Source organism: Coturnix japonica, chromosome 4 (genome assembly GCF_054131305.1).
Source record: "Coturnix japonica strain WE chromosome 4, WE-NBRP24, whole genome shotgun sequence".
In the NCBI taxonomy this organism is placed as follows: domain Eukaryota; kingdom Metazoa; phylum Chordata; class Aves; order Galliformes; family Phasianidae; genus Coturnix; species Coturnix japonica.
In genome coordinates, this window is record NC_140666.1 from 38,405,983 (window position 1) to 38,422,390 (window position 16,408).

General features: G+C 40.8%; 1 protein-coding gene across 6 annotated transcripts in view; it reads right to left on the reverse strand.

Moving 5' to 3' along the window:
* FBXW7 (F-box and WD repeat domain containing 7) overlaps positions 1 to 16,408 on the reverse strand; it is a 155,866-nt gene that overhangs the window by 13,490 nt on the left and 125,968 nt on the right. For all 6 annotated transcript variants that reach the window (XM_015861319.2, XM_015861323.2, XM_015861320.3 and 3 more), the window contains 5 exons: positions 15,821 to 15,903; positions 12,635 to 12,776; positions 6,492 to 6,626; positions 1,975 to 2,098; positions 18 to 154 (listed from right to left, as the gene is read on the reverse strand). In XM_015861319.2, the coding sequence (XP_015716805.2) occupies positions 18 to 154; positions 1,975 to 2,098; positions 6,492 to 6,626; positions 12,635 to 12,776; positions 15,821 to 15,903 (621 nt within the window). The remainder of the gene's footprint in view (positions 1 to 17; positions 155 to 1,974; positions 2,099 to 6,491; positions 6,627 to 12,634; positions 12,777 to 15,820; positions 15,904 to 16,408) is intronic.

The window sequence follows — 16,408 nt, forward strand, 5'->3', positions numbered from 1 at the left end:
GCAGCCCAGCAACTCACCTTAGGCGATTTAAGTTCTCCTCGCCGCCAGTTGGTATCAATTCTGTGTTGTCGAATATAGGCGCTCTTCCACGGACTGTGTATAAAGCCTGGTTTTATTACTTTCCTCCTCTTGATATGCAATGGTTCGTCAATCCCTAAAATGGATTTAAAGAAAAAATAGAGGTGGGGCTGTGGTGGCAGGAGGGAGTGATGAGTCCACCCCCAATAAAACTGCTTTTCTCCCCCTAAACATTAGAGTGATCTCTGAAATTAAATACAGCATCAACACAGCAACCTCCTGAGACAGAATTCTGCTCATCTTCTCCATGCCAGTATTTGCCTTTTGTGTCAGTGACCCACCCTGCTCCTCAGCTCTCCGTACTACCATCTTTCTTGCCTTCCAAGTGTAATCATTACTGTAATCATGTGGTTGAAAATGCTCATTTTCATCACTCCTTGCCAGCAATCTACTTGCTTGGTCCCTTATTCTGAGGCAATGTAGCAGAATAGTGCCTTCCCACCTGACTATCATCCACAACCATTCATACTCCCATTCTGAAGCCCTTCAAAAAATCCTCTGGTAGTGCATCTTCATTACCTTTAAGTACCCCGTGATTCTTGACCTCTTCATTTGTTTTTTTCAAAAAGCTCTGTCCTCGCCTGCTTCGGTTTAGGTGGTTGCACCCTGTCTGAATTGACATTTAAGAGGCAGTGCTTCATTTCATACTTCTTACTACATTTTGTGTCTTCTTTCTTTCCTTCTTTTTCTTGGCCAATTCCCTTTCTCACCTATCCATCTTTTCTACACACTACTCCACTGCATCTCTCTACTAGCCTGACTTATGACTGTTGGCAGTAAATGGATTTCACTCTTCTGCTTTTAGCCCCCTTTCCTGTGTTTCTATCTGAAAAATTGTAATTAAGTGAGCTTTCATGTTACTGTGCACCTCACCAAGTCTGAGTAGTCTACAATCCTGTTTAACCAGTACTCTCGCGCCTGGCCAGATTTATTTTTCCCTTCTCAGCTCACACAGACTTAACACCCCTCGCTGTTTTCCTTTTTCCTCATTCTGTCCTCTCAATGCATTTTTCACTGAAATCTCTAAGAGGAGAATCTTTAGATAAGATTTATGAGGTTAGACACCCGATTTCCATTGCAGAAGAACAACTCATTAATTTAGGGACCTTTAAAAATAGCTGGCTACATTCACGCTGTCATCATTTTTAAAGCCTATGCACAGACCACTCCCCACATTCTTGTCTTGGTGCTGAGACAGACTGGACAGTACCAGCATTTGCCTGTGTCCAGTAAGGACTCTGCTCTGAGGCTGCATGCATGCGCTCAATCTGCCTGACTGCTTAGCCAAGTATTTCTGTTTAACAAGTTTACATTTCCCTTATTTTCACACAGGTGCAAATTTCCCAGTGAGTCTTTTATTGTCCATTCATATTGGGCTGAAACTCTCAGTCTTCTTGACTGGGCAGGAGGCAGGGATATCAACATGGCTTATGGAACGTGTCCCCTTCTCCAAGCAATCGATTTCCACTTTCTTCTCCTACCCTCTGAAATTTCTCAATTTTCCCACGACTGACACAAAATCACGGTGCACATTCTACACAACCACTGCAGGTTTTCCTCCTGCGAGGCAATGCTCATCTCATATTTGCTTTGGTTGTATTGTGAATAAAAACAATACTTAACCAGGAAAAATCAGTGTATTTTAAAAACTTACACGTTACACCTTATGCACAGGATGTTCAAGCTTAAGTCTTGTTTCATTTCTAGTGCTCCATAGATTACTTCTGCTTCCTACTTTTAACAAAGATATGCAGCACACAGCTCAAAACATCCCAGACAGTAAATTTAAAGTCACCCAAATTCCCTTCATAAAACTTTAAGCTTATTATGTAAATGAGCTGCACTTTTTGACAGCAACGCTTTGACCATTACATTCATCTTTTTGCTCAGCCTTACCTTCCTCTTTGCATTTCTCTCTCCAGAGAAGATTATCTTCAGCCAGAATCCTCCAATAACGGCACGTCTGGGCTGCCTGCAGAAGGTCCCTGGGTTCCAGGAATGACAGCACGTACAGTGCCAGCTGTAAGAAAAGGAAGGGAGGTTTCTAAATTGCTTTTGAAAGGAAAAGTGAAGTAACTCCAAGCATTATCACACATCAGAGGCTGAAATACAGAAAATTGAAACAATGAATTATTAAGTGATCTCAGAAACTTAACAGAGCTACAGCTTGTTCCAGTGGGCGCATGAGAAGTACAGCAATCATCTTAAATAACTAAATCCATACAGATCACATCAAAAATGTATATTATTTGCAGGAGACTAGATGTCAGCTGAAATCACTGGCTATTATGCTTTCTTAAAATGTCATCCGTATTACTTTGAACCATTGCCAGATGTACTAAAATAATTATGCCTGTGATATTTTATCTAGTAAAAGTTGTTCTGAGAGTTTAACCACAAAATACCACTACGCTCACTACGTGAACAAATTAAGGATGCTGGGATGGAAAAACATTACGCTGTAAGCTCAAATAGAGAAAATGTAAATGCTATTTGTCTTCGAGTTCAAAAGTGCTCTGCAGCTGCAGAAAATCCAGCAATCACATCGCTCAAGTTGTGATTGAAATGGGAGCATACACTTAAGTGCTGCTACAGTGAGTTTTATGTACTTGGATGTAAAAGGACTAAAATATGTAACTGATATTATACACTGTATTTGTTACCAGGAAAAGCAAACAAACAAACAAGGGAAATCCCAGTATGCTGCATAAGGTGAACTGAAGTTGAACTTCACTTTTCTGTGTGACAATGTTAAATGTTACTGGGAGAACTCAGATCTCAGCTGAGTTGAGCGAAGCCACATAATGACCACGGTAAGTCCCCCCAAAACTCCAGAAATATCTTCAGATGGCCTGGAGACTTAAAGAGGGTCAGAGGCATCTAAAACACAAACCAAACTACGGTGATGGATATCTCCTTAAGGGAATCCTGGATGAATGATTACAGCTTTTCTACTGAGCAGCAACAATACATTTCTCCAGTCATGGAAGATGAAAATAGAAGAGGCAGGAAGGTGGCTTCCATGACTAAAGACTCCACAGAAAGAATAACACTGATAAAAAGTGATGCTCAGCACTACTTACATTTAGAAATAGTGGGGTCTTTGTCAACCCTAGGATGCAAAACTTGTCAGGGAAATCAGATCATCCACATTCACTGCTTGATGTACCTTTTTCTGCTTAGCATTTCCGTATTTAATTTTTAACTGGAGTTACGTTGTATATAAATGGAATCTGCCTCTCAAAGAAGCAAAGACTGAAATTCACTAAGGAAGTTCTAACTATAGGCTGTTGACCTCAGCAGATTTTTAACCTTATTATGTGAGAAACATTTACTTTTATTAATGTAGCCCAGCCAGTAGCTGAGCAGGAAATAAAAATTCAGCACGTCAAGCCTCTTGGCATTCTGATTGCAATTACACACCTTGTTGGCAAGTCATCACCTGCAGCTCACACTGAGCATGCAGGACTCCACATTTGCTGGATATGCGCCTTAACTTGCACAGCAGATCCCACATGCATCCCAGGCTGTAAAGCTGAGGAATTATTATTCTGTCCCTGCTCATTTGTGGAGTCAGAATTTAACGTTTGCTGTAAGGCTCCCTGACACAAAAACAACATCCACACTTGTGTCCTTTCTGACTTTGTCTAAATTCCTGATGTGGAACATTATTTACGACACGTGTCCTAAAACACATCAGATAGATGGGCTTGAACGCAGTAAGGCTCTAAACATGAAACAGATCCTTTCATTTTTTGTTGGATGCTCCTTAACTGACAGAAGAGTTTGTTTAAATATCACTTGTCCTATCTACATGGCTATGGACATTTGCTAAGATAGTGTTAATTAAAATCTGTGAGCCAACTGATTTTAAAACAGCTTACATATGGGTGACATTTATTTTAGACTATATTTGGCTAAATAGTCATCAAGGGTCAACACAGCTCACAGTTGACTTTAGGATTAGCAGTGTACAAAAGATAGAGGCCCTTTGTCTCAGTTCATGGAGCCGGTTATGAGACAGCTTCAGGTAGCAGAGAGCTGACCTTGACTCAGCTGTACTGAGGCCTGCTCCCTCTTGCAGCATTAAGAATACCCAACCAAATGCTGTATCTCGCTTTCTCTCCTACCGTACCATGGCACCAATTCTATTTCTTTGGCTGACTTTAGCAGCACTCCTTATCTGTTGATTTCTAGACTTGACTCTCACAAACAAATAATTTCAATAATTATTTCTAATTGCCCTGTAAGAAAACAAATATTCATTTCAGATTAATTGTTTGACTGCAGGTTTCCTCAGGAGGAAGGCAAACATTTTCTTCAGTTATTCAGATATTAAGCTGTTGTCTTCCTATTGCTGAAAACATTTTTGAAGGAGAGGCCTCCTGCCCAAATCAGCTTCATATTCTGATTAGGTAATAAAATCACTGCAGTACATACAATACTGGAGCTACCTATAGATGTTAACGCAGAGTGACAGCTCAAGAGAGCGTGCTTTCACAGGATGCTGGCACTGGTAGGGAAGCCTGCTTACAGAATTACTGACCCTACAGAATTATTCTTCTCCCCAAAATTACTCATCACCCCCCGCTGAAGCCAGTATCAGGGGACAGAGTCACTGAACAGATCTGACTTAAATAATCTTCAAAATGGAGAGGAGATGGAGTTGGCTTCATGGAGAATTCTGGTTAATTTTGGTGACAGCAACAGGGGGTCAGAAGGCAAAAATTGCTTAAGCCAGTTTACAGGGCCAAGTCAGCCTTTCATGCAACCAAACACTTGACAATTTCACTGTTTCAAGAAGCAAAAAAGACCACTAAAAATAGGAATTAAGCACAAGTATCTTACAGTGGAGTCAAGAAACAAATAAGAGATAAGGAACGCAGCTACTTAGCTGTTTATTTTACAGCCAAATAGCATATCCTTTCTGTGAAGAAAATGCTAGAACTGAAATAACAGCAAGATCATTACAGTGTATCTATGTCAACTACTTAAGTTAGTTTGGGCACTAAGTCCTGCAAAGAACACAATTCATCTGTGACTTCCTGTTGATCAATTAGTGCATTTCCAGACACAACAGGAGCAGAAGTAACAAGATGTCCTCTGTTGTCTCAAAATCTAACCTCTGGATTCCTTCCTCAGCCTCTGAACTAAGGCTGCTCTGGGCAGCCTCTTTGCAAACACTGCACCATCACAGCGGTCCTATTAAACCTTTCTCTTTCCCCAGTGTCCTCTACCTATGTGAAGAAGGCTATCACAGAGTGCTTAGTGCTGATCCACATGCTTACGTCATGTGTTCTAAGTTAACATTCATCACATGAAGTGCTTCCACTGCTTACAAATGCTAACCTGTAAAACTCAAGGTAAGGCTGTGACATTTCCTAGTCCACAAAGATGTGATGGAAAGAAGGGTCATGCACAACTAAGTATTTTAAAAATAGAATATACATCAGAAAGAACACCAAGAACAGGAGATACAGAACAATCTTCACAGTAAATAAGAGCACACTAAATACAGTAACCAAACACCAGCACCAGAATACCTGCAAAGAACTTGTTTCCAAATCTGTCAGTAAACGAAGATGTACGAACATCAACCCTCATGAAAATTTTTACATGGCAAACTCAGCACATAGTAGATATGGCAAAACAAGATGCACCTCCTCTTCACACAGCAAAGCAAAAATTCACTAAAATCAATATCAGAAGTATAATTTCCAAATGTACTAAAACGCATTTAACGGCTGTAGCACACTAAGTTGATAATCTTTTATCTCAAACCCATGTTCTACTTGTGAGAATATCAAGAATTACTCTTCTACAGACAACATTTACTTACTTACACAAGCTGAAAATCACACACTCTCAAATCTAAGTCTTAGCTTCTCTTTAACCTGATACAACATGATCTGATTTGCAGAAAAGGATTTACTGCAATATATCCAGTTAATTAGGGTTTGGCTTTATCCTTAGTAAGAGGGGCTTTTCTGAGCTTACTTTTGGTGGGGTTTATTGATGTAGACTTTAGGACTTAGTTTGTTTAAAAAAAAAATTAAAAATAATATTCACAAAAGAAGCACATTACTTAAAGCATTAAATGGTAATGCTTATACTTCCAGAACACTGTGCAGAAAGGTCATGCAGCTGGAGAGGATTCTTTTGTGTGTATTTTCTGAAAGAACTAGTTCTAAATATAAAAATAAAGCCAGCCCAATTAAGATACAGAGATACCTGAAAACTACGGGGATTTTGTTTAAGAAGTCATCCATATTTCCAGGTATCAGAACTGCAACATAAAGGTGACTTAGGGACCTTTTTAACATCAGTTTACATCACTATGTTGGAAAAAAAATGAATGCCACAATGAGCAAGGAAGTATTTGAAAGGTGGTGACTTGAACCTCTATTTCTCACCTCTTTTGGGAGCAAGGAAATGAAGTCTCTTTGAAACTGGGGTTCTATCACTTGCATCATGTGTTTCACTTGTGTTGGTTCACAACTGTCAATGAGTTCATCTAAAGCAAGTAATTTCTCTGGTCCACTCCAGCTCTGTAAGAAAAAACAAAACCAACAAGCTTAGCTTATATTAGTAAGTGCCGCTGCGTTGCCAAAAATGCAAGTTAAGTTCCCTTGTCGACCTATGCACAAGCATACAAAAAGCCAGCTCAGGTAAATTACACAAAAATGAGAAGTTAATCAAAGCAAAGTATTCAAAATTACTACATTGATTCTTAAGCTAAGGAAGAATTTGTAATACACACACATATAGATTAGCAATTAAGAAGATAATAATATTTAATAATAATAATTAAAATAATTAAGCTTCTTTTGAAGTTGATGAAATTTATGCACATGTTACTGACAACAAAGGGGTTGAAACAAAATTTGTTCTTTCTCCATTGTACATTCAAGTGAGGTAACTTTTAACCTTGATGTATCATCTGACAGACCAAAAGCTTGAAATGGAATGAGAGGAAAGGAACTTCCTCCAGAAATACACTGCCTGCTTGTTACTACGGTGTGTCCCTATGTGGCAATGCTGTGTTTCAGAATCCTGGCTAAAAAGCAACACATATTTGTAGGTATCAATTTACACTTGAATAAACAGGGAATTTCAGCTGGTAATTTTCTTACTTCACATTTTGACTAATGGGCACCATAAAATCTGAAGATTTTATAAGGCGCTCATCTGAGAGCACAGCAGATTAACAGCAGCATCATCTGTAGGAAAAAATAGTAACTGAATATACCGCACATCTGAAAAACGGTGCCTCAAACTCATCTGTGCTCATCATAGAGTTTAGATTCGTTATGTGAAAATAATTTAAGGAAAAAATCATTTCTACAGGGAAAAAGAAACCAAGAGCCACTGCTAACTGATTTAGCAACAGAATTAGAGCATGAACAACGCCTCAGAGAGGAGAAAAAATGAGATGTCAGTTTTTGAGAGCAAATTCACATTCACATTCTTCAGTGTCTTCCAGAGTGACATTTACAAGTAAATTAACGCATGGAAATTATATTGCAGTTATGGTAAGAGCCCAGCTGAAATTAAAACAAAACAAAGGGCAAAATACCTTAGAATTAAGATTTCTGTTCTAATCTGCCATGTATCTAAGGGCTCTTATTGCTCACGCTGTAAATTCCTGCTCTCTTGAACTAACAATTAACTCTGGTCTCTGCAATACAACATTTGCGTGAAGTTTCTTTCGATAGCAACATTTGCTTCATGGAGCAGCTCTCCATACATCGTGTACTGAAGAGCTGTTTACCTCACCAACTTTCCAACTGTTTGTGTCAGTAACCCCAAGTTTAGCTGCCTTTAGGTACAAACAGTTGGAATCTGTCATCTTAGCTGTCAATCACCTTTGAATTTAGGAGAATTAAACAAAAAAAGGAAAAACCACACCTGTGCTACTTTCTCCTACTCTAAGTTTCCAAGGTCAGTCTGCTCTTAATTTATAAGCAGCTACAATAAATTAAGACAAATCAACCTGAATACCGTTGCATATCGCTGTGGTAAGCATGGATGACAGTTGTGAAGACATTAATAATTTCTCTGTGCACTATCTTAATCTGTAATTCTCCTAAGTTTCTATTTTTAAAATGCAATGCAGAGCCGAACAGAAAAGAGAACAGAGAAAATACAAGAAGGGAAAAGAGATGCTAATGAATACAAGCAGCACCCGCTTTCATCTGTCCAGTCATCGTTATGGGGTGGCTGCAGGCAGCTACCTAAGGCTGTTCTCAAGCTATCAGCTGCTAAAGTTGTTTGCTCTGGGACATTGCCCCCTTAGTCTGCCAAATAACCAAAGAGACCCCCAGCTACAGTCAGCACATACAGCTGAATATGTGAGCTGAATATTTGAGGTTCCCAAACAAGGAGTCCCGTCTTTCCCTCAGGTCCCCAGGAGGTCCTGTTCCTTCAGCCCCGGCCTTCTGACTGCTCACACCATCCCTCATTCGGCATGCAGCTACTGCAGCCACAGCACTGCGTACCTGAAAAATGGCCCTTCATCTTTCCCTGTGCTCTTGTGCACAGCCCTCCTTCCTGTCTTTATAAGGCATGCAAAACAGCTTCATATCAACATAAACATCTCTGCTGCTCCTACAACTTCCACCTCATCCTGCCTGTCTGACTTGCCACTCATCCTTTCACCATCTTCTCCTGTTTCTGTGCCTCTGCTGTGAGCTATGCTCTTCTGTCACACAGCCCCAACCTGTTAACTCCAGTTTGCACAATTACAGCTTGCAGCAATTAGATTTTTCTTCTATTATAGGTAACTTAAGGACGCCTATTTTAAACATGTTACGCTGCGGTACAATTTCAGAGTGCTATTCTTTGTGACTGCGCTGTGCTAACAGAGGTGTGCTGTTTCACACAGACTTGCAGAAAGGGCTGTTGCACGTCCTGCTGCCGCCCAGCTCAGGCTAGTGACTGAGTTCCAGACAGCTCAGAGGTGATCCCAGCCTTGGTACACAGAGCACGTGAGCAAAATCCCCTGGAGGAAAGGCCATACCAGTGAGCAGCCTGCTACAACAGGGGGGCTGGGAGCAGGGGGTGACTGAAGCTGAGCTGGGCTGGAGGTTCCCCCAGACTCGCCTGCTCCTGGAGGAGCAGTGACAGCTGTGTCCCTGCTGTAAGCTGGCAGTGGCTTCTCCCAAAGGGAACCTAGCTTGTACGTGCCAGAGCTGCTCTGCCACCTGAGCTGAAGGTATGAGCAGGGATGACCAGGGGATTGGCTGCAGTCCCCATTTCTGCTCCCAACCAAACTGGTATGGGTGAAACAGCCCAAAGCAGCATGCTGCTACAGTGTGTGTCCTTCCCATTCTGGACATTAACACCAAGACCTTGAACTTGTAACCATAAAGGAGAAGATGCCGTAATGCTGGCGATGATATCATCTCCACTGCCTGCTTCATGTAAGAGGTGGGCTACTCAGCCCTATGCATTTATGCATTCACAAGTGTCTTTGCAAGAGCACAAAGTGAAGAACATAAAGTAATGAGAATTGCAGTGGCTCAGACAGCTCTTTACATAAAGGAAAGAAAGAGTATTCTCGCCAGCCAACAGTGACAAGAGGTTTTGGGCACTGTTTAAACCACAGAGAAAGCAATGTTTCCAATCTGAGATAAAATAATAGCCTTCACTAGTTACTCAAAACCATTGCCTGTACTTACTGCCTTTGGAACAACTGCAACACTGTTACGAATGCCCCAAGACAGCTCCAGAAAATTCAAGGTTTTGGTCAAGTTACCTAACACTGTAAGTATGCAAAGTAGGAACAATGAAGAGAAAAAAACTGAATGTAAGATGTAAAGCAGTACTGTCACTGACTGAATTTAGCACGCAGCTGATCTTTTCCCTTGTCACAAGCGAGTTGGTGACTTAAAAACATTTCCTGTTCCAAATAAAATAAAAACAAGTTCATTGTAAAAGAAGAAACCTTGTCATGATGCATTTGGTCACCAGGTTTTTAAAACTCCTGTAGCAGACATTAAAAAAACCTGAAGCAAAGAGTCAGTGGAAAACAGAAAAATAAATGGGCCTTTAAGAAATTAAATGGCTCAAACCTATCACAATGCTTTTCTGTTTCTGTTTCCAGACTAACATTTCACTGAAATCAATATACAGCTTCATTTTTAAAGGGAAAGTGCAAACATGCTTCCAACTGTTTCTCCCTTCTGCATTAGTTTTTGTCATTTTCAAAATGAAAGGCTTAGGTCAACTACAAAACAGAACAGCAGCGGTAATGTATGAAAATAAATTTTAAAACCCACAAACATAGAGGACATCTTGTTTTCTTAGTATTTGAATTCTTTTGCCTTTAAATTTGAACCCTCCCTACATCCCTTCCCCAAAGAAGTAAACAGAAGAGAGGGACTGAAGGCCAATGTACAGGCCAGGGACCTCCAAGTATCTGAGAATTTCTGCCAAAGTTTGGTTCTTGCTTCAAGCAGGACATACATCCAGCTAACGTGCCCCTGGAAACTTAGCTTTAAAATTAATTGGAAATATATTTTCACATAAAATATGATAGGATCAATTAACAGGCATTGGAGGCATAAAGTACATAAAGAAGCAAGGCCTCCCATCTCTGTTTCTGAACTGTAAAAGCGTGGCGTTGCAAGAACGATGCTGCACGTGCCATTTGATTCTTCTCTCTGGGAAGAGCTACCTCCCCTGACTTGGACACTGTGCTTTCATCATTTCAACAGGTAAAACTCACCACCTTCATGAAACTCATGCAGAAAATAAAAACATGGAAAATGAGGGTGGTTGGCATGCACGTGACTCTGAAGGCTTTCTGTTCCAAAGTAAAGGACTCCCTTTGTGAACGCAGTACAAACTATCAGTAAGAGCAGCTACTATCACTGAGTGCTACTTGATGGTCCCTAGTTAGTAAAGAGAGGCTTCTTTCTCTCAAGAGTCCATATCAGGGCTTGGGAATTACTACAGAAAATCCTTACTGTATTTTCACAAACTGAAAATACCTCATTATTTAACTTAATGGGGAGCATCGTTCCTCCACTACAGAACCAAAACCAACAAGAACTCCATTACAGGCAGACTTCCCGTGGGCTTACAGACTTTTTGTGAGGTAGCACTGCTCGTACTGCCATGCATGCATCCCACTCTCAAACATTTCAGCCTTTCATTGTTTTTTTTTAACAAGTAGCTACTGACAACCATTGATCTTATCCGAGAAAATGCACAGCATGTCCCTATATGTAACAAAATAGCTTTCCTTAGCTTAAAAGCTTTATCAGCATATTAAGATACAACACAGAACTACATTAAGTATCATACATACAAAATACCATTCAAACACAATTAAGGGTTAAAAAGACGCATTTCTATGGACAGCCTTAAGACACGCTACTACAATTACACACGAGCATGAATGATGTGTACAAGAACACCTCAGCTCCAAACTTCCACTGTTTTATGCAGATCATAAACGTGTGAAAATAAAAGAGGGAAAGGAGTTCTCCATTATTATTTTAATGCTCAGCCGTGACAGTGATTGAGATCAATGGTACTGTGTGGCAGCATGAATCAAGCCCCAAGCACACTCCCGCCTGCAAAATTGTATGCTCGCTACTGTATCTACAACATTGTTGTTCTATCTTTGGAAATGTCATCATAATTGAAACTATGCCTGCATTAGTTACTTATTCCTTCTGGAAACATTTTTAGAAGTAACAGTTTATTAATCAAGATTTGAAGACACAATATTTCCGTTTCTCAAATCAATGACTGGAAGTCATCCCTCCTTAAGAACACGGTGCACAGCTGCACAGCGGAGCTCCCTGACGCTCTCTGTGCCCTACAAGCACTGCCCTGCCCCAAGGTGTGTCTGCATTAATGCACACCCAATTGGCTCAGCTGCTCCCAATGCAGTGTCACCCAGGTGTCAGCTTCCACTGTGCAAGTGTCCCTCATACCACTGGGTTTTGGTTTCTCTGCTTATTGGTCACAATAAGTTTTAGACGTTGTTGAAGGCTGTTGGAAAGATACAGAAAGCCTCTTTCTACCCCATCCTCAATGTACGCCTGTGTACCAGCTGACACTGTGTTCAGTACTCAAACATCTGAAAAATACACACTAAGTTTCCATTTAACCTATTTTTCCTAAACATTTCTTTCTATTCTTAGAAGACAGCAGACTTGGGATAAATTTAGTGCTATACCTACGCTGAGGCAAACCACACGCTCCCGCCTGCCAGTCTCCCAGTGAAAATGTCTCCAGTTTGCTTGAGGCCACGGAGGCAGCCGTAACATGCTGGACTGAATTTGCAGAAAATGTGAAAGCATCAAACTGTATGGGCTATTTTATTAAGAAACCAGAGAACACAGTATTTTTTGTGAGTTTCTACAGTAACTTGCTAAAACGGGCAGCTGCATTTCCTTGAAGTTGATGCCCATTTGTTTTTTCAACAGTACACAAAATCAATGCTGGGAACATTGCGGGATATACAGTGAGGACTGCCTTCACTGAAGCAGCCTTTTGCTTCAGTCATGGAGTTAAGCTGCTTTCTTTAAGTGCAAGTTACCTGAAACATTTTCAGCCATTCCTGAAGGCCCGTGGGTGGCTGCACAGATGTAATGCGGCGGCGCTGCTGCCCCTGGCCATTGGCTGCCCTCAGGTCCCCGAAAGTGGTCGGTGTGGCAGAGCATGGCACCAGCCCTGTGGTACTGGAATACAAAGTGAAAGATGCATGTAAAACATTGAGGGAAAAAAACAGCGTCTACAGCACAAAAACTAGTACAGAAGTTGCAGCTATTACTTAATTTTACTTAAAGCGCCTTAAACTTCCTGCAACATCAACAACATGAAAACATTCTGTTGGTTGCCTGAAGCACGAGTTTCTCTGATGCCTTCTCATGCCTTGCTCCCAAAAAATCATTTCTACCACTACAGCACTAATCTACCAAGGCCAAAAAATGGCTGCTCCATCAACTGCCCACCATGTTGTCTTAAGGATGCACCGTCACATACTCCTTTTCTTGCTTTTCTTGTGGGCTGCATTAGTGCTTTCTGACTGTTCTCAATGTACTGACTGGGATACAGGGAGCCAGTTAAGAGTCTCATCTGCTGTAATGTGCTATTGCTGCTTTACCAACAAACAGAAAAATATCTATCGTTAGCTCTTAATGCATTTTGTTGACAGAGAGCTACAAGTATCAAACCATTCCACTGCCCTTGTGATTGAAGTTGGCCTTGGAAGCACTCGTTAGAGTTTTAAAGTTTGTGTGTTGATGGAGGACACAGGAACCAAAGGGGGCTGAAGCGAAGGGGAGCCAAAGGTGCTCCCTGAATTACAGCTTGTTTTTTGCAGACTGCCACGTTAAAAAACAACTCATTCATATGGGATGGGGCTTTATTAAAAAAAAAGCTGGGATTAAGCTGCTATTGTAAGAGTCTACCGTAATACAGCTGACTGAGTTATCCTCTTTCTTTTTCTTTTTTTTTTACACATAATGTAAAGTACTTTGTTCACAGAACGCCAACATTGTATTCCCTAGCAGGAAATCTGGAACTGCAGGATGGTGCTTTCACAAACATCATGATTCTGAATACAGTTGTGGGACTCCAAAAAAAAAATCCTTTTATTTATGATAAGCCCAACTCTTCAGCAGGTAGGAGCTTCAGGGCTTCACTGACATTTCACTGGCTACAATAGCTTCCAATGATGCAAAGCAGGTTCATTTTCATATTTATCTCATCATAATCTACACGTTTTTCACTCTTGAATCTTCCCTGTTCTGAAGGACAATCATAGCACGGTTGGCTGTTTACCCAAATAGGTAAAGAAAAGTAAAGAATGATTTCAATAGGCTTGGGGTTTTTTTGTGGTTGTTTGCTTTGTTTGTTTGTTTTGCTGCTAATTTTATTGAATAACAACATAAAGATAATGTGATATAAAAAATACTGTTTCGGAGATCAGGGCTCCTCTTAATGGCACTCATTTACTGGCTTTACCTAGCATATGCAAACAAAGTTCATCAGACCTGCCAAGTTAAAGAGTGTCTGATCTCAGGGAAAATGAAAAAGCAGACACAAGAGCCACATTATTTGCCTAAACATTATTACAGAAAATATAATTGAACAGTTAAAGAGAGAGGATAAGATGTTATTTAAGGATTCTTTTATGCCAATAATGACTTAAAATCCAATCAATGACAACAGAAAACATCTTTCTAAAACAAAATCTGTATTTACAGCCTACCCATTCTCATCACCTGTACAGTGACGGTGCCAAGGCCTATCATTTCAGCTGCAGAATAAGGCTCTTAGCTTCAGCTTATGTTGTATCTGAACAATTACATAGCCTTGAGCCCACAGAAGAACAGGTACACTTTAATTTCTTCTGTGGTAAACTGGTTCTCATTCAAAACCAGCTATTCAGAGCAAGACCTAAAAGTGTCTTTTCTTTGACCTGAGATTAAACAGCAAGATTTTTGGCCATGCTTTATTTTTTCTGTTTGCTTTCAATCACCTGTAAGGGCCAGCCAGGTTTCTGTGGAAGCTGAGTGAGTGCAGCGGTTCCTTTGAACATGACAGATACACGTGACAAAAAGCGTACTTTCGTTGTTCCTGAACTGTTTGCTTTTACATGAGTGCAGGGAACGATATGCCACATGAAGAATGGGTGGGTGAACAAAGCACTTTGCTGTGAGAAGAACAGAAAAGCCTGGAGAAGCCACAGCTCGTGAGAGGTAGAGACTGTAATACATGCTTCTGGGCAACAAAGCTCTGTCTCTCTTTCTCTGCTGCAGTGTTTACGTATCCGAAAAGCAACTAGGGAACCTGTTTCCCCACGCTGTCCTAACTTCTCACTCACCAGCTGACAAACCTCTTCAGGGAAGAGATATAAAATATAGGTTACTTCTGAGAGATCCATCAGTGTTCGAATGCTACAACAGCATATTGAGCAAAAATAACATCCCCAGTCACATTTAGGAGGCAAGCATAATGCTTGTAGGGGGGGACGATGCTTCTTACAGGGGAAAAAAATGTGTAATGGTGTAAATTCAAAACTAACGGAAAGCAGTGCAGCATGAGAGCACAATTGTTATGGCAACTATGTAGTAGGAGCTGCAGCTGTACCACGTGCATCCAGGGCCTCCTCTGCCAGCCCGCCTCTCCTGTTTGGGTCTGACTGGGGTGAGGGGCACGCTGTGTGCCATGTGGCACCGGGCAGGAGCACAGCAGCACACCACAGCCCTCCGTAATTCCACACTGTGGACAGCAAGTACACGCGTGTTCCCACTAAGATCAGATGGTCTGCTCTGCCTACATAAATTTCCATTCTCTCGTTCCTGTTGCCATAGCAAAGTGATACATTTGATCACAGTTTGTAATAGTCTTAAGGTTTATCATTATGTCCCTTTTTAACAGGCTGATTGATTTTATACCCACGAATGATTCGGCCCTTGAAAAGTCTCTAAGTAAACAGGTACGCTATATTTAGAACTGGACACAAACCTCAGCCAAACAAATGCACAAGTCTAACCTAACAAATGCACAAGTCTGGCTACTTCATTAAAACTCATCTTCAACATAGATGACTTAAATTAGCTAAACAACACATGAACACACATGAACATTGATACAGCCCCTTTCTCTGCTCTGCAGCACTTTAGCATTAAGAGAAGCAACGACCCAGGCACTGTGACTGGAGAGACAGATAGACCCAAGAATCATGAACTGGCAGTCTGTTACTGCATTTAATTACCTTGTGTATTCTGAGACTTTGCAGGGTTTCTTCCCCAGAGAGAAAGAACGGACCTCGGAGCCATGGTCCAACTTTCTCTTCATCTGCAAGGTGAGGGAAAAGAGTAACAAGATGGGTTTAGTGACATGACAGGCCGTACTTAAGCATACTTCTGTAAAATTAATCTGTTTCTACTTTGTACTTTAATAGTGGATTTCAACAAAGATGATGCTCAGATCATTCAAAGCAATGTTTTAGTTTCTGGCTTTAGCTAACGATACTCCATGCATATTTTTATACAGTGCATGTACACAAAAATGCTGTTTGAGGTCCAAAACCCTTTGGAATTATATTCCTTTAATTCCCACATTTCAAACGCTTAAAACCGTGTGTAACTCTGTGTCGCTTTATTTACTGAACTGGTCCCTCTCTGTTCTCCAGGGAGGGGAGGGGAAATCCTAAGCCAAACCCCTTCCTTCTCTATGCCCAGATTCACTGCTAAAAGTCACATGCAAATGTTAAATTCTAGCTAAGCTCTAAGCATTATAAAGCAAATACTCATTGTCTGGCCTACATAAATTCAAATACGTCTTTTCTTTCATCCACACT